General features: G+C 46.9%; 1 protein-coding gene across 1 annotated transcript; it reads left to right on the top strand.

Annotated features, from left to right (window-relative positions):
- The first annotated feature begins 1,023 nt into the window (after nt 1–1,023).
- On the top strand, nt 1,024–16,703 carry LOC133460835 (killer cell lectin-like receptor subfamily I member 1). Its single transcript, XM_061741598.1, has 5 exons — nt 1,024–1,150; nt 1,447–1,557; nt 16,116–16,241; nt 16,435–16,574; nt 16,680–16,703. Exons 1-5 carry the CDS (start codon nt 1,024–1,026, stop codon nt 16,701–16,703), a joined length of 528 nt encoding a protein of 175 aa, XP_061597582.1.
- Nucleotides 16,704–19,141: the final 2,438 nt, after the last annotated feature.

The raw sequence follows: 19,141 nt of genomic DNA on the forward strand, positions 1-19,141 counted from the left end.
TTTAATAAAAGTTAAAATATATATATATTTGTGATTTTGTCGTCATAATTGAAAAGTAAATTGTACTTGAGCCCCAAGTTTAAAATGACTAGTTGTGTCACGTGTGGGGGTAAGGTGTGGACCCAAACGCAGGACAGAGAGGGAGGACGGAGGCAGGAGTTCTCAAAAACAAAAGGATTTATTCCACAACTGGTAAAAACAAAAGCACTGCTTGGCAGGATCTAAACTCAACAAAAACAGGAATCCAAAAAACCAGGGGAAACATGGAGGGAACAAACAGTACGGACCGACAGGGAACAAAGGAATGACAAGACCAGATATACACAGGGGATAACGAGACACGACAAGACACAGGTGCAGACAATCAGGGCAAATGGGAAACAGGAGGGACAGAACTGAAACTCAAACTGGGGGGAAGAGTCAAACCCTGACAAGTTGTGCCAAATGAAACATGAACACGGATACAAATTCAATGAATATAGACAATCATATGCCACATAAATGACTGTCAGGACGTCCGTAAAAGAGTCCTAAACTTGCAGCAGGTCTTGTTTGTGTAAAATATCTAAAACAGTAGACTGAAGCTCTGACCTTCATGTCTTGCATTTGTGTTGTTACATAGAAAGACGTTGAGCTGACGTTTGTGCATCTCTCTGTTAAAGCAGGTGTTGTAGCTGAATCTGCTTTCTCACAGACTTTTACTTGTTCCTGAGAACTTGCTCTTAGAAATGAACAATACAATCTTAAACTGGACCCTGACTAATATATTTGTCAATTACCAATTACTTAACTCTCAGAATTTAACCATAGTACAAACATTGTAAAAGTCACAAAAATATAAACTTTATCAAACCTTTTTCCAGTCAAAGGTTTGCAGGTTCCCTCCCACTGCTCACAGAAGGTGATGCATGAAACATTTTAGAGGTAGTTGTGGTTGATATGCTGTTACTTCCTGACCTATTGAAAGTTTACTAACCAACAAAAACAAAGTGTAGTCAGGTCAGTTACAAATTGCCTCTCAAGATGTCAACAGAAATTCAAACTGTACCAGATTTGAGAGTAAAATTTAGCAGAGAGGTTCCAGATCAATGTGAAATAGAGACGTTGGACGAAGGAAACCAACACTCTGTTCCAGACTTACAACAAACTGGTAAGCAGCAACTCATCAACTTGTCTCAGTAACACTTGATGCTAAAAGGTAGTTTCTGGTTATTTTTGGTTCAAAACAGGAATCATTATCAGTCATTACCAGTAACAGATGACATCAACATCCATTTCTGTTTCTGTAACTACAACGTAAACAAGAATATTTAAAGACTTATTTAAAAAAAAGTTTGTATTACTTTCTAATGTGATGTAAAATTAAAGATGTTTTACATTAGTTTAATAACAAGACAAAGCTTCACAAGAGCTTATTGATGGATTCTCTGTTTTTTGCTTTTGTAGAAAAAAACAACCAGAAGAACCTCCCAGCTGTGAAAAGAAACTGTTTCAGAGTTTTCAACGTGTTCCTGGGAGTGTTTAATCTCCTTGTTCTGGTTGGAGTCATCATACGCTGTGAGTATTTGTCTCTTAATATGTCTGATTACACTTGTAGTCAAGACCTGTGTAGTCTGCGATGCAAATAAAGTTCCATGTTCAGGTTTAACCATAGACTGTAAAGAAACATATAACATATATATAACAACATATATATTAACATATAACAGCGCCTCCCGCCCCCCCCTTGGCCTCGGCGGGCCTTGTGAACCAATCACATGCACCTGCACAGACACATGCACGCTCCATTCAGCACCATGGACAGCAACATGGCTTAATGCCAGCCAGATACCAATAGATGAAACATTATGGAAGATTTTGAGTATAATGACAAACATCTAAGCAAATACGGTATGCATTTCACTGCATAACCACAACAATTTAAAACCTGCACCAGCTAGCAATTAATACAGCACTTTCCTACCTTTTTAGAAGTGCTTCCGCCTGGTTGAAGAAAAGGCCTTGATAATGTCCTTAAAATACAAATCACGCAGGATGTCATGCTCAATCAGTGTGAGATGACTGACTCGAGTCTATTTTTCACCAAGCCCAGTTTGGAGAAGTTACTGAGTTTGCGTTTGAAATGAGAAAAAATCTTCTCTGCTGCTTATATTGGCGTTCCGATGCTGATTTGTCCGCATCTTTATTTTGACGGGACTCCGGCCCCATTTTCACCCAGTAGGCGCCATAACAACATTTTTCACCAGAACTTTAGACATGATCACAGAATAGTCACTCCAAAACTTCTGTAACCTAGGACAGGAGAAAAACATGTCACTTAAATTGCTGGGAGAGCCCTGGCATCTGTCGCATAGGTCTGCAACATTGGGATATATTTCGGATAATCGGGACTTTGATAGGTGGGCTCTATGCAGCACCTTGAATTGAATAAGTTCAAGTCTAGCGCAAGGCGTGCTAGATCGTATGCTACGGATAGCTTTATCCCACAGCTCCCCTGTGAAGTCCAGGCCCAACTCCCGTCCCCAATGCTCCCGAGCTTTATCTACAGAATGACCATCAAATGACATACAGAGTGCATATATCCTAGATATGAGAGACTTTTGGCTAAGTTTCATTGTTAGAAGATCATCCCACGGTTGGTTAGCAGGAAGGGAAGGGAAGCATGGAAACAGAGCAGAGGCGCAGTGTCGAAGCTGGAAGTAGCGAAACAAATGGGAGGCAGGCAAATTGAACTTTGACCTCAGATCTGAAAATGTGGAAAAGATCCTAAAAGTGGTGTCTATTAGTGATGGAGGGAACAGATGATTCTTAGTAACAGGTGTATAGGCGGATGGAGAAGCAAATTTAAAATGGCGCCTAAACTGTGACCAAATCCTAAGGGAGGAAAGTACCACAGGGCTATTTGTAAACTTAGAGGGATTCAATGGTAAAGAGGAGGAGAGTAGGGCCGTTACAGAGGATGAAGAGAGTGACTGAGCCTCCAATCTGCACCATAATAACTCAGGAGACTGAAGCCAATAAATTAGTTTGTGAATATGCGCTGACCAATAGTAAAGCAAAAAGTTTGGTAGTGCTAGACCCCCATTAAATTTTAATTTTTGGAGAAGCGAATACCTCACTATGGGTGTCTTACCGGCCCATAAAAAGTTGGAAACAATTTGGTCAAGTGATTTAAAAAAAGATTTTGGTAGAAATAAAGGAGTGCATTGGAACAAAAAAAGAAATTTAGGCAATATAGTCATTTTCACTGTGTTAATTCTTCCTATCAGCGACAATGGTAGGGAGTTCCACCTCTGTAAGTCCGCCTTCACTCGAGTTACCAGTGGGGAAAAATTAGCGGTGAAAAGAGAGGGCAGAGTGTGGGTCACATTAATCCCTAAGTATCTAAAGCCCGACGGGCTGAGTTTAAAGGGGATATCAGATTGTTTGAGTAGTAAAGCAGAAGTGTTTATGGGGAAGCATTCACACTTGTGAAGATTGACCTTATAGCCGGAGAAGGATCCATAAATCTTCAACAGAGATAATATTGGTGCAATGCTGGTTAAAGGGTCAGATACATATAAAAGGAGGTCGTCTGCATAAAGTGACAATTTGAGTTCCACATTGGACCTAGAGATTCCGCGAAATAGAGGAAGAGTTCTCAAAGCAATTGAAAGTGGTTCGACGGATAGAGCGAAACGCAAAGGGGAGAGAGGGCAGCCCTGTCTCGTGCCATGTGATAATGTAAAATAAGTGGAGTAGTTGTCATTGGTGTGAATGCTGGCCTGAGGGGAAGTCTAAAGAAGTCTAATCCAAGATATAAACCTGTGTCCAAATCCGAATTTATGAAGTGTTGCAAAAAGATAGTTAAATTCAACACGATCAAACGCTTTTTCAGCATCAATCGCGATAACAACTTCAGGAAGTGGAGAAGAATCTTTAGAGAAAATCACATTTAGAAGTGTACGAACATTATAAAAGAGCTGGCGTCCCTTGATGAAACCATTCTGCTCCTCAGATATGATGCTAGGAAGTATCTTATCAAGACGAATTGCTAGTGCTTTGGCTAAAGTTTTGACATCCACATTCAGTAAAGACAAGGGCCTGTAAGAAGTGCATGATTCAGGGTCTTTGTCCTTCTTCAAAAGGAGGGCAATGGACGCCTGTATCGGGACCAGGGGCCTTGTTGCTTTGCATAGCTTCAATGGCGGCAGCAATTTCTTGCAAGCTAAAAGGGGCATCGAGGCCATTAGCCACATCCAAATTGATAGTGGGAACAGTGATACTTTCAAGAAAGGAGTTCATTTCAGCTGTGTCAAGTGGAGATTCTGATTCATATAGAGAGGAGTAGTATGACTTAAAAATTGTGTTGATGGCGACTGGATCGGTGGTAAGTGTGCCAGTAGAATCTCTAATGCTGGGAATCAGTCTCGACGTTGCTTGCCTTTTTAATTGATGAGCCAATAACCTGCTTGGTTTATCGCCGTGTTCATAATAGTTGGCATGAGCGCGTAATAGGAGCCGTTCAGAATCGGCTGTCGCTATAAGATCAAATTTTGACTGCAAATCAAGCCGTTGTTTCTGTAAATTCGGACTTGGGTTAACTGAGTTTAGTCTGTCTATGTCCTGCGTTTTAGATGTGAGCTCCTGTAATTTAGCCCTGCGGATTTTACTGGCATATGCTGAATAAGAGATAATCTGTCCTTGCAAATATGCTTTGAGTGATTCCCATACTAGCGAAAAACTGGTAGAATCTGTTTTGTTTAATGCAATGAAATCATCTATTGAAGCAGATATAGAAACATTAAATGCATCGTCGGATAAAAGCAATGGATTAAACCTCCAGGGAGAAGAAAAACGGGGGCGCTCAGACAATGTTATATTCAAAGTTAGAGGGGCGTGATCTGAAATAACAATTGGGTGGTATACGACAGAAGTAACTTTGGAAAGAAGAGAGCCATCAACAAAAAAATAGTCAATACGTGAATATGAAAAAAAAGAGAATTCCTTATCTCCAGGATGTGAGAACCTTCACGGATCAACAAGCCCGTTCTTGACGGTAAAATCGGTAATACATTTTGACATAGAGGATTGAGTCAAAGTACGAGGATTCGAACGGTCCAAAGAAGGATTAATAACACAATTCAGATCACCGCCCAGTATTGTATGCGTATTTAAGAAAGGGAGGTTGCCAAACAGCCTATCTGTAAAATTGGGGTCATCAAAATTAGGGGCATATATATTCACCAACAATACAGGGTTACAGTATAGAGTGCCCGCAACAATAAGATATCTACCATTCTTATCGGATATTGTCCTGGAGACGGAGAAATTAACTCTTCTGTTGATCAAAATTGCTACTCTTCTAGACTTAGAATCAAAATTTGAATGAAAAATATCACCCACCCAAGCACGTTTGAGTCTGAAATTATCTTTATTTCGCAAATGAGTTTCCTGAAGGAAAGCTATGTCAGTGTCCAAGCGTTTCAAATGTGAAAAAATCTTTGATCGCTTAATTGGATTATTCACACCTCTAACATTCCAGCTAGTGAATCTGATGTTTGATCCAGTATCAGGCTTGTGCAGATTACGATCGTTCATATAGGCATTCTTTGAGAGAAAATAAGACAGACTCACCCACCACAAGAGGAAATATAAGAAAAAGGGGTAATAAGGAAAACCAAAACAAACAAAACTCAGGAGTATATACATACCTACAGAGACATAATCCGAAAGCCAACAACCCATAACGCTCGCCCACCCACCCGTCGCACATTCGATGTTCCCATCCCCAAACGATGGAAACAGCCGTGCAGGCTTCAAAGGAAGCCATTCTCAAAAAAAGATGCTTTCGACTATAAAGCTAAATACAAAAACAAAAACAAAGTCAGCTCCTGCAGAGTTAAAACCTTTAAAAAAAAATAAAAAATATGAGGCATATAAGACCAACAGTCTGAGCCATTTTGACGATCGCTGTCTTGTCAGGGTAACAACAAACATTAATTAAATTAAGGAGATCTTTGGCCTGTAGAGCAATGGTATATACATATATGCACTTGCACACCCACACAGACACGCACACCCCTACACACAAATTAAACAATAGACAGGGGTGTGTGCATATTTCTAATCAAGGCATCATACCAGAGAAATGATTAGGCCTTCAATTTTAAACGGTGCTGTTCCCATTGATAGTTAGAAAAAATAGAAATAAAAAAAAAAATTACGACATAAAGTCCCGTTTTATGAATTGACTCACTCACCCAGGGCCAGAGTCCCGCATGGACAGCAAGCTGGATAAATCGTCCCAGAAAACTAGCTGGTAGTCACTTTTTTTATTTTCTTGATGGATGCCAAGGCTTCATCTGGCGCCGTGAAGTCCCGTTGCTGGCCGTTATGGGTTACACGCAGCCGGGCGGGGTACAGCAATCCAAACCGGATCCCTTCAATCTCCCGCAGCTGACGGCGCACATCATTAAAGGCAGCGCGAGCCCGCGCTGTCTTGGCGGTGTGGTCCGGGAAGACGGAGATGGTCATATTCCAGACCTTTATCCGCTGCCGCTCTCTCGCCTTTCTGAGGATGTCAGCACAGTCCGTGTAATAATGGAGCTTGGCCACTATAGCGCGGGGCCGGTCACCGGGCTTGGGTTTTGGCATGAGAGTACGGTGAGCTCTGTCAACCACCGGCTCCGCGTCGAGGGCGAAGGCTTCCGATAAGAGCCTGGAAACACCGGCTGCAGATGAAGAGTCAGGATCCTCCTCCGGGACACCAATAATCCGTATGTTCTGCCGACGAGACCTTGACTCCAAATCCTCGCATCTGTCCTCCAGCCTCACACATTCTTTCGACAAGTGATCAACTTTTTTCTGGAGAGCAACGATGTCGTCTGAGTAGCTTGAGAGAGAGTGCTCCATCCCAGTAACCGTGGCCGTGAGTCCCGCGACGTCCGCTTTCATGGAGGAAATACTGCCAGAAACATCCGCTTTAAGGGAAAGCAGCTCGGACTTAATAGAAGTTAAATTGTCACTCAATGCTGCTTGTAGCTCTGTCTTAAATATAGCCGCAACATCATTGCGAAGTGCGGAGAGCAGTTCGGTTTTGAGCTGGCTGAACTCCACGCGGCGCAGGTGTCCGGGGGAGGAGAATCACCGCGGGGCGAGGAGACAGCGTGAGCAGCAGGCCGCGGGTTAGCTGGAGGGTTATTCCCCGCTTTAATGGACTTTGGAGGCATTTCCGTGGTAAGTAGTCGATGTAACCGCGTTGAAAATAAGTTAGTTAAAACCAAAGCCGTGGGAGTGATGCAAAAAGTGCCAATAAATGAAGAATTAAAATTAACTCTGCAGGAGCTCCGCTAAGCACGTCTCACCCCATGTATCGCTAAGCCGGAAGCCAACAGTAGGTGTGTGTTTACACGGTTTTATAAATCTAGATTTTTTTTTGTGCTTTTGAGCGCAGGTACACTTTTAGTATGAATCTTACGCACTCTTTTATAAATGAGGCCCCAGGTTACCAGGTGCTGACTATATCTATGAGAGAATTTTTAGAACCCGAGTGCCGTACAACAACAGGTAAAGAGGAGAATTCTGACTGAATTATCCCCAAGAAGGATTTTCAGCTGGAAGTAGCCAACAGTCCTATGAAGACTTGAGGATCCAACAGAAAATAGTACTGACTGGCAGGCTAGTGAGTGCCCCTGAACAGGTACACTATTCCAGTTTTTCTCAACCCTGGTCCTCGAGGCACCCCTGTCCAGCATGTTTTAGATGTCTCCCTGCACCAACACACCTGATACTAATTAATGGTCCCAATTAGCTTGTCACCAAGGTCTGCACAACTCTGTTGATGACACAGGTACTTTTATCATGGTGTGCTGAAGCAGGGTAGCATCTAAAACATGCAGGACAGGGGTGCCTCGAGGACCAGGGTTGAGAAACACTGCACTATTCCTTTAGGTCAGGGGTGTCCAAAGTCGGGCCTCGGGGCCGGTGTCCTGCAGGTTTTAGATGTTTCCATGTTTTTCGCACCCTGACAGACATGGCTGTGTCATTAACAGAGTTATACAGACCTTAAACTCAAGCTGATGAGGAGCATTAATTGGAATCAGGTGTGTGGAAACAGGGAAATATCTAAAACAGGGGTAGGCAACCCTGGTCCTCGAGTGCCACTGTCCTGCATGTCTTAGATGCTACCCTGCTTCAGCACACCGTGATAAAAGTACCTGTGTCATCAACAGAATTGTGCAGCCCTGGATGACAAGCTGATGACGATGATTAATTAGAATCAGGTGTGTTAAAGCAGGGTAGCATCTAAGACATGTAGGACAGTGGCACTCGAGGACCAGGGTTGCCTACCCCTGATCTAAAACATGCAGGGCAGGGGGTCCAGAGGACCGGAATTGGAAACCCCTGACCTAAAGCAAGGGTGTCCAAAGTCTGGCCTCGATGGCCCCTATCCAGTATGTTTTAGATCAGGGGTGGCCAATCCTGGTCCTCGAGAGCCCCTATCCAGTATGTTTTAGATCAGGGGTGGGCAATCCTGGTCCTCGAGGGCCGGTGTCCCTGCAAGTTTTAGATGTTTCCCTGCTTCAGCACACCATGATACAAGGAGCTGTGTCAACAACAGAACTGTCCAGACCTTGATGACAAGTTAATGACGACCATTGATTAGAATCAGGTGTGTTCATGCAGGGAGACACCTAAAACATGCTGGATAGGTGGATCCAGGACCAGGATTGGCCACCCCAGATCTAAAACATGCAGGGAAGAGGGTCCCGAGGATCAGAATTGGAAATCCCTGCTTTAGGTGTTCAAATATGGCGACAACACCATGGAGGGACTAGCCGGAATCATGATCAAGACAAAAGCAGTATCAGAACCTTGCAGACCATCAGTGGGGCAAACAAAGTACAGAGGGAGGAGACAAAAGACTTGTTGTGGGCCGGCGGAAGGTCGGGGCAAAGACAAGAAGACATGATCTGGGGCAATCTAGAATCTAAACCAAGCCATGAATCTGCAAATGACTGCTGGAAAGTAGTGCATGCTGCAAAGACAACCTGAGCGCACATGAGGCCTCAGTGCAGCTTAAATTGTATCCGACTGATGAGCAGTGAGGAGCTGCAGCTGGGACTAAACAGGTGTTGCACATGAAGCTGATGAGGTGGTGTGACAGCGAGGTGAGTGAACTCACTCACCACAACAATTCAGAGTGTGACACTTATAACTAAACCGTCCTTCCTGCCTGGCTCCAAGCGGCAGCCGCAGTACCGATTGTCTGGGGGACGTACATCGAGCTGTTGATCTTAAAATAACAATCAGAGTCAGACAAACCACGATAGGTCTGATTCTTCCTCTAGAAACAGTTTGCCTTGAGAGACAGCTCAAGTGGAAATTCTCACAGAGAACACTATATGTATGTATGTGTGCGGTTTTTACCAACCTAACGTTGTTGTGACTAATAAATCCCACCGCACGCTTGACCGGTGAAACAGTGTCACACTCAGCTCCAACACACAACCGTTGTCTTTCCACGGGTTTATTTTCCTCGTTAGCAACTCCACATATGCCAACTTAAACAATGATCGTTGTCAGCAGGTAATCTGAAACATATAAATATAAACTGTATAAATACAAACATCCCTACATTAATTTCACAGACATTTATGATATTTAACACAAATTGAAATTATTTCTTATACTAAACTCACCAGCTCAGCTTCACCGGTTAAACCGAGTCGCAATAAAAAAAAAGAAAGAAAGAAAAGAAGAAAAAAAAAAAAGAAAATTAACGGTCGATATTCCTACCGTTAGAATAACCGTTTACACTAAGAATAAAACAATATGAATCGTAGAAGGCAAAATAACACGCCTGAACAAGAAAAATTCACACAGTATGTATGTATGTATGTATGTATGTATGTATGTATGTATGTATGTATGTATGTATGTATGTATGTATGTATGTATGTATGTATGTATGTATGTATGTATGTATGTATGTATGTATATACTGTATATGTGTGTGTGTACAAACACACACCTTTACATCGCAGGGATACAAATGATCAGTCATAAAATTTCAGTTCCTAATAATTTCCTCAGCAAGTAAGGTTTACTGACATTACCGCGCACTGCTTGTTGAATAACTACATATAACGTAAGTTACGGATGTAACTATGGTTCTGTGAATTCCTGGATGACTGCCAGTGGCAGTAAACAGAGTGGATATGTCTCCTTGCGCTCCACAACAACAGTGTCACGTGAGTGACGTGTAGGCTACCTGTGCGTCTATAAATACCGCCCGGTAGACTACATCCGGCCTCCCAGAATCTTCTCGCAGGAAGTTCGGAGTGACCGGTGTGACTGGCAGTCATCCAGGAATTCACAGAACCATAGTTACATCCGTAACTTACGTTCTGTTTCATTCCCTCCTGACTGCCAGTGGCAGTAAACAGAGTGGATGACTCATACCAACACTGTCACGAGGAACAACACCCACCTAGTGGTCGGCCGCAGAAGCCAAAGGCAGAACGGCCGAAGCCAGCGTGGACCCAGAGGCCACGTTAAGGCGATAGAATCTGGAGAAGGTGCACGGCACCGTCCAGGATGCCGCTGCACAGATCTCCGACAATGGTACCCCTCTCATTGCCGCCCAGGAAGTGGCCACACCCCTGGTGGAATGACAGACAACGCCTGAAGGGGCAGGTCTACCTGCCACGTCATAAGCCTGTTTGATTGCTTCAACAATCTAGTGGGAGAGTCGTTGCTTCGACAGGGCACGGCCCTTGTGCGCCCCCCTGTAGCACACAAACAACTGCTCAGAGCGTCGAAAGCTCTGTGTTGCCTGAAGGTACAGCCGCAACGCCCGGACTGGGCACAGCAAATTAGCCCGCTCCTCCAGCCGGGACTCAAGCGGGGGAGGATGGTATGCTGCCAACTCTATGGCCTGATTGGCATGGTCAGGGGGTAACACCTTTGGCAGGAAAGCGACATTTGGCCACAGGGTCACTCCTGAGCTGTCTGCCTTCCACCGAAGGCACGTAGGACTGACTGAAAGGGCGTGGAGCTCGCTCACACGCTTGGCAGACGTAACAGCCAACAGAAAGGCGGTCTTCCATGACGTCGTCCCCAAGGACCCCCCCTGCCATAGGCTCAAAGGGTGCCTCGCCCAAGGCCTACAGGACCAGCGGCAGGTCCCATGCCGCTGCACGCTGCACTCTGGGGGGGCGCAGTCTCCTGGCACCCCGCAGAAACTGTGCCACCCAGTAATGCGCCCCAACTGGTCTACCATCGATGTGGCCATGGTGGACAGAAATAGCCGCTACGTGCACCTTCAAGGTCGAGGCCGCCCGGCCCGCCTCAAACAGATACTGCAGGTACCGCAGTACAATTTGTAATGGACAGGAGATCGGGTCAAAACCCCTGTCCCTGCACCAGGAGGAGAAAGCGGCCCAGCAATGCGAATACACCCTTCTTGTGGAAGGAGCTCTAGCATTCTGCAAGGTCTCACATACCGAGGGCTCAAGGTGCGTCAAGAATGACCCTCCCCTCTCAACGGCCAGGCCCAGAGTTGAAGGAGGCTCGGAGAGGGATGCCATACCTCCCCGCCCAGCTGGGACAGGAGGTCCGACCGTACTGGGAGCTGCCAAGGCTCCCCGTCTAACAGGCTGAGGAGCGTGGAGAACCAAATCCTCGAGGGCCACTTGGGCGCCACCAGGAGGACCCTGTGACCCGATAATCTCACCCTGTGAAGCGTGGGCATCACCAGGGGAATCGGAGGGAACGCGTAAAGGAGGCCTCTCGGCCAAGTGTTGGCGAGAGCGTCCATCCCGAGCGGGGCACTGGTCTCTGCCAAAGAGAACCACAGTGGACAATGAGTCGTACACTCCGAGGCGAACAGATCCACACGGGCTTCCCCGTATCGATCCCAAATCATTCGCACCACCTGGGGGTGCAACCGCCAGTCCCCTGGGGGCAGCCGCCGGCGTGAGAGGGAATCCGCCACCACGTTGGCTCTGCCAGGGAGGTGCATTGCCCTCAAGGAGGCCAATTGAGGATGAGCCCACATCCACAATCTCCGGGCCTCGTTCAAGGAGTCCAGCAACCTGGTTCCCCCCTGGTGGTTGACATGAAACACTGTCGAAGTGTTGTCTGTCCGGACGAGGACATGCTTGCCCCTGAGAAAGGGCAAGAAGTGCCTCAGCGCCAAGTAGACAGTCCGGAGTTCTAGGACATTGATGTGCCGTCCCCGCCACAGAGGGCCCCAAACCCCCTGGACTGACCTCTTCTGCCATACCGCACCCCAACCCTGAGGTGAGGCATCTGTTGTCACCACCTCTCGCCTCGAAGGGACTGAGCCGAGAGGAACACCGTGCAATAGAAAGGTGCTGTCCCGCCACCGGTGGAGATGAATAAGGCACTGGTGTGTGACCTTGACCTTGACCCACCTGTGAAGGCGAGGGTCCATCTGGAGGCTGTTGAACCACATCTGCAGGGGGCGCAGGTGCAGCAGCCCCAGAGGTGTCACAGCCGAGGCCGCCGACAGCATCCCCAGCAGTCGGAGCCATGTGTGGACGGGCAACCTCATCCCGAGGCGGAAGGACCGTAGCTGGTCCTGAATCCGCTCCGCTCGCTCTGCAGTAAGGCATGCCTGCATCGATACAGAATCGAGGGACAGGCCGATGAAGGTGGTCTGCTGCGTAGGACGAAACAAGCTCTTCTCCCAATTTACCGACATGCCCAGAGCCTCGATATGTGTGAGGACCCTGGATGTCATCAGCTCCGCCTCCTGGAGCGAGGGGGCGCATATAAGCCAGTCGTCCAGATATGGGAGAATCTTCACCCCCGACAGGCATAGCGATGTCAAGGCCGCCCTCATGCATCTGGTGAAGATGCGAGGAGCCAGGGACAGGCCGAAAGGTGTATTGGGTGTATTGGGACGTGAAAGTAGGCGTCCTTGAGGTCTATGGAGGTGAACCACTCCCCTGGAGCTACAGAGTGAAGGACGTTGCGTGTACGCAGCATCCGAAATGGGAGGACCTTCAGGTACTGGTTCAGACCCCGAAGGTCCAGCACAGGCCGAAGAGAAGTGTCTTTCTTCGGAATGAGGAAGTATGTTGAGTAAAACCCACTGCTCTGTGTATGTGGGTGAACTCTTGTGATGGCCTTTTTGTCCAAGAGTTTGGCTATCTCTTGTGACAAACACAGGGACCTCCCGGGGTCTCTGACTGAGGTTTCCCTGACCCCGGAGGGTGGTGGGGGCCGGCGGCGGAACTGCAACCTGTAGCCCTGGGACAGTGTTTTCAAAACCCATACATCCTGAGAATGGGCTGCCCAATAGGCCAGGTGCTGATGTGAAAACGTGCCCACCGCCGGCCCGAGGCCCTCATAGAGTGCCTGGAGGATTATTTGGGGGTTTGGGGGGACGCTGGTGTTGCCCCTGCACCCGCTGAGACCGGCGAGGTGGAGGGTGTACGCCCCTGGGCTGACGGCCACCACCCCCAGCAACCCGGCTGTGCCAGGGCTGCGGAGGGGGGCTCGGGGGATGTGAGCGGTGCAGTTCTTGTGCGCCCCGTCTCCTGGAGTGCTGAGCTGGGGGTCCCATGCTCGCACTCCGACGACCCCAGGCCTCTGATCCCCGACTGCTTCCTGCGCTCCAACGCCTGTTCTGCCTCTGGCCCAAACAACTGGCCCGGCACTACAGGAAGCTTCCGTAGCGTCTGCCTGCAATCGTCAGACATGGGTGCCTGCGCCAGCCACACCTGACGCCGCGTCACCACCAGGGTGGACATCAGGCGGCCAAGCTCTCTGGTCATCAGCCCGAAGGCTTGGAGCGCAGCGTCGTTCGTGTCACCCAACTCCCCGCCCTCATGTTCCGACTGCAACATCTGGGACTGGGCGAGGAGGAGCACGGAGAGGGAGTTCCCAATGCGAGCCATGCGGCCTGCCGCATCATAAGCCGTCGAGAGAAGGCTGTCCGTTACCCGGCACTGAGGCCTAGGACAGCGGGCCTTATCTTTGAGCGCCTCATCTGGTGAAAGGACCAGTGAGGCGATACACGGGTCCACCGGAGGCATGTGAACCAGGCCATGTTGCTCCGCCTGGCGCATGGAGGCCAAAGTCCTCGCATCCTTGCCATGGTAGGCAAATGCCTTTGGATCTGCCCAGCAGCGCTGCAGCTCCTGCAAAAAAGCAGGCGAGGGCGGGACATCAAAGGGCGGGGCTATAGGAGTCCGGCGAAAGAATGGGTTGCTCGCCGGTTGGGCAGCGGGTGCATCATCCAGCCCGACCTTAGCCAGGGCCGCACGCAGTGTTGCCTGCAAAGGGCAGGGGCCCTCTCCCAGCTCAGTGCTCCCAGAGCTCCTGAGGGATGTCTCCGAGCCAGCCTCTGCCTGTATGCTAGCTGGGTCAACCACCAGACAAGGCAGCTCAGGGGAGGGATACTCGCCAGAGCTAAACACACTGTCACGGCCTTGAAACATGGAGTTTGAAGCCCTGGTAGACATAGCATCGTCTCCACAATCTGACTCCCAGGGGACCGCCAGAGGTGGGGAGGGCAGAGCCCGCTCCCTCACTAAGGCCTTAAGCTGCTCCAGTTCAGCCCGTAAATCCTCCATCTCACTGCGTGAGGGAGCATCCTTCGCCTTCTTCTGCGTAGGGCCACTGCGCTCGTCATGGGGCCCCGCTCTGCGCTTGTCCCGGTGCTTTTTGCGGGAACCTGCACTGACATGAGCGGGCCCAGAGGGTGGGAGGTCGCTCCTAAAGAGGAGGCCTTCCACCTGACGCAGCCGTTCCTCTCTCACCGAGAGCGGCAAAATGCTGCAGTTGATGCAGGGGTCGGACAGGGCCTCCCTCAGGTGCCCCAACCCCAGACACTGGGGGCACAATTCATGGCCATCCTCTACCAACAGTAGAGTGCCACACGATGTACAAGCCATCATCGCTTCCTCCAAAAAATAAAAGGTCAAGTTAGGAAATCTGGGCGAGAACCGAGACTCGATCAGAACATCTAACAGACTCCTCACACCACTGTTTTTAATCCAAACAATTCAGTGTGGAGCCAGGCAATCCAGGCGAGAACTGCGGCCGCCACAGAACGCGTCCGGAACCTCTGGACTAGCTTTTTTTTTTTTTTTTTTTTTTAATATACATATATATTTTTAAATTTATATATATATATGTATATATATATATATTTTTTTTTTTTTTTTTTAAAGCTTAAGTAAAAAATACTTACCAAGCCAGGCTAGGAACCAACAGACGAGAGCAATGGGCGGACCACTGAACGCGGCTGGGACATCTAGCATGTGGAGGAATCAGCTCAGCACAAACAATTCAAGACTGTTTGTGTGGCTAGGGAGCGAGCCAGCCCGAGACACGAGCGCTCAAATCCTCCAGATGGAAAAAGGGAGAGGTAAGATGGCTTGACAGCCACAGCCTTAGAGGGCACAACGTGCGCTCCGACCAAGAGTCACAGGCAGGCTGTCAAACACCACCAACCAGAGTTCAGCTTACCTCCCCGAACCTGCAGAAAATATAGATCCGAAACACGGATCTACGGAGCGATTAACCCGCGATGTACGTCAGGTTAACAGCGAGAAGATTCAAGGGCGGTATTTATAGACGCACAGGTAGCCTACACGTCACTCACGTGACACTGTTGTTATTAAATCTCGACCTGCGCGGAGCGCGAGGAGACATATCCACTCTGTTTACTGCCACTGGCAGTCAGGAGGGAATGAAACAGAACTACAATCCTGTTAATGACAGGTTCACTTGAACAGGTTATGCAGGTCTGTGGCCCTCGGGAACCTGGATTTGGGAACGCAGGGTTACAGTTTTACTGTTATTTCTGTTATATACATCTTTCATATTCATTTTTACATTTAGTCTCATTTCTGTACTTCAGTAATGAATAATAGTTCACATCTATGTTTGTTTTTTATAATCTATTCATTTTTTTCAACAGGTTATCTGTTTGACCAGTTCTTGTTATTTATTTTATGTTTTACCAGCCTTCCACCATCCAGTCTCTCAACCACCTGCTCATCAACCACCACAAATGTTATCAGATATTTAATATACACAGGATGAAAGTTTTCATATTACAGTGTTTGTTTTCATTTTATACTTCTTACCAGGTATCACTTTGAACAAAGACCAACTGCAGAGGGAACACAACCGACAGAATACCAGTTACAGTCAGCTGCAGGTCAAATACAACCAACTGATCAACACTTATAATCAGCTCAAAAATGAACTTGATGGTAAGAAAGATTCATTACCAAATAAATAAACTTGAATTTCAGCGTTAGCAGAGAGCTAAAATGTTTTTTTTTTTAAATAACCTGAAAGGTAAAACTGACACCTGAAGGAATTTATCTGGATACTGAAAGGAAACTCATAAATGTGATGCTAAATCCTTCTAAAACACTTGTCCGTCTGATATGTGACATGAAGGAGAGTGTCATGATGGATGGAGAAGATTTGGATCCAGTTTTTACAGAAAATTCACAGAGAGTAAAACTTGGTCTGAGAGCAGGAGGGAGTGTGAGAAAAGAGGAGCTGATCTGGTGATCATAAACAGCAAAGAGGAGCAGGTGGGTGTTTGATGTCAGTGTATTTGATGTTACTGCAGTTTTCTGTTACTTGTGTTCTCCTCCTGCTGTCAGTCTGTGTGCTGTCTCCATCCTTATGGTTTTCAGTTGGAAATGTCATCAGGATACTGAGACAGATATGCAGATTAATTACTGCAGAAACTACTTTTGTCTCATCATTTAGGATTTTGTGGGACGACTATACACAAATGAAAACTCCTGGATTGGTCTGAAAGCTGAATGGTCAACAAGGAAACAGGCGGAGAAAGCGTTTGATCAAATTGAGCACCCGTATATGTTGTCTGTTCTGTCCAGGTTTGGTTTCGGCGAAGCGTTCATTAACTGGATGCGTATTATATATCGGGAACCAGCGGCTACAGTAGTCACCAATCGAACCGAATCGGCCCCCTTTAGACTATTTCGGGGGACTAGGCAGGGGGACCCGATATCTCCATACATTTTCGCTCTTGCGCTGGAACCCCTGGCCTCCCGCATACGTTCTAGCGAGGCTATACGTCCAATAGTGCAAAATGGCACTGTACACAAAATATCAGCGTACGCTGACGACGTGGTTCTATATATTTCCGACCCAAAAACCTCCATTCCACCCTTACTGAACCTCATTAATGAGTTTGGTGCCTTCTCCGGTTACTGTATCAACTGGTCCAAGAGCGAGTTGATGCCTTTATCTGAGGTCGTAGACATGTCTCACTTGGAGTCCACTCCCTTCAAAATAGTTTTGCACAAATTTAAAAGTTTGGGTATTATAGTGACGTCTAAACTAGATCAGCTGCTGAAGTTAAACTGGGCGGACAAGATGAAGCAACTGAAAAGCAATATTGAATTTTGGAAAACTTTGCCCATTTCCATGGCAGGGCGCATAAACGCAATCAAAATGGTTACATTACCAAGATTCCTGTATATTTTTCAGTCACTCCCAGTGAGTATTCCGCAATACTACTTTAAGAATTTGGACTCTGTGATCTCTGCCTTCATCTGGTTCGATAAAGCTCCAAGAATAAAGATGTTGCATCTTATCAAGCGTAAGGATGAAGGGGGCTTTGGCCTCCCTCATTTTAGACAATATTACTTTGCGGCTCACTGGAACTTTCTGGCTCACTGGTATGACTGTTATGTTGGCAATAGCATAGAGAATATGCCTTCTTGGCTGCGGTTGGAACACCTATCATGCGTAAACACTAGTCTTCCTGCATTGTTAAACGCCCCCGTCAAATTTAACAAAACAGTATTTAATTGTAACCCGATCATCCAAAACTCCTTGAAGGTTTGGTCTCAATTACTTTCATTTGTGAAAGCCCCTAAAATGTATTTACACACGCCCATATGCGGCAACCACGCCTTTAAACCGGGTTTGACTGACTCTGTGTTCAGAACATGGAGAGACAAGGGCATCGACTCGTTAGATAATTTTTATATCAAGGATCAGTTTGTTTCCTTTCAACAGCTTAGTGAAATGTACCAGCTGCCGATCGCGCATCATTTCAGGTTCTTTCAGATCAGAGACTTTTTTAGATCCCATCTTGATAATTTTGAACAGAAAACACTTCATCCTGTTTTAGACTGCCTTATGGATATCCTACCCTTTAGTGAGGGTGCGGTCTCCCGAGTTTATGATACCCTGCAGAATATCTCTAGCCCATCATCATCTCACGTCCAGCAGCTGTGGCAAGCAGACTTAGGTGTAGACATTCCGGAAGATATGTGGGAAGAATGCATTGACAATGTTCATAGGAGTTCCATTAACATCAGGCATTCTTTAATCCAATTTAAAATAATCCACAGGCTACACTTCTCTCCGGTTAAATTGCACAAAATCCACAATGGCTCTCCTATGTGCTGCAAGTGTATCACTGAGGAAGGCACTTTGGCTCACCTATTTATTCACTGTCGTAAATTACAGGCCTTCTGGAGTGGCATTTTTGATTTCATGTCTAAAGCATTTCGGAGAGATTTTCCCCCTGAACCGCTGACGGCGCTGTTTGGCGTTGTGGAACGGGGCTGGGCACGGAACAAGTTTGAACGCCAGGCAGTTAAGCTTGCTACTCTAGTGGCCAGGAAGTTAATACTCCAGTTCTGGAAATCGGAGAGCCCTCCCACTGTTGAAATGTGGATAAAGGAGCTAGGGAATGTTATTCATCTAGAAAGTATCAGATTTGTTCTCTCCGACAGGGTGCCACAGTTTGAGAAAATATGGGCCCCTTTACTTTCTATGATCGCAGGGTTGAAATAGTGTATCTCTCTACTCTTCTCCGCTGGCTCGGCTGTTATATGATTTGACTTGTACAATTGTGGGCTGCGTCCGCTCCTGGTGCCGTCCGTCTGACCTAGGCGGGTACATGCTCTCTCCAGCCAGTTGTCTATGTTTTTGTCTCTGTCTTCGGTTTTGTCCTTGTCTTCGTCTTTGTCTCTGTCTTTGTCTTTGTCTTAGTGAGCGTGTCTCTTTCTTTGTCTCTGTCCTGGTCTGATTGTGGTCTAACGTGTATGTATGTTAGGTGTGTTTCTTTCTTTTGCTTTCTTTTATTTTAATCTGTTTGAATACCACTACTGTA

This window comes from Cololabis saira, chromosome 15 (genome assembly GCF_033807715.1).
Source record: "Cololabis saira isolate AMF1-May2022 chromosome 15, fColSai1.1, whole genome shotgun sequence".
Taxonomy (NCBI): domain Eukaryota; kingdom Metazoa; phylum Chordata; class Actinopteri; order Beloniformes; family Belonidae; genus Cololabis; species Cololabis saira.

Coding starts and splice junctions, on each gene's coding strand:
- LOC133460835 (XM_061741598.1), top strand. CDS start 1,024: ATGTCAACAGAAATTCAAACTGTACCAGATTTGAGAGTAAAATTTAGC. Junction 1,558..16,115: donor GGTTGGAGTCATCATACGCT/GTGAGTATTTGT, acceptor ACTTCTTACCAG/GTATCACTTTGAACAAAGAC. Junction 16,575..16,679: donor TAAACAGCAAAGAGGAGCAG/GTGGGTGTTTGA, acceptor TATGGTTTTCAG/TTGGAAATGTCATCAGGATA.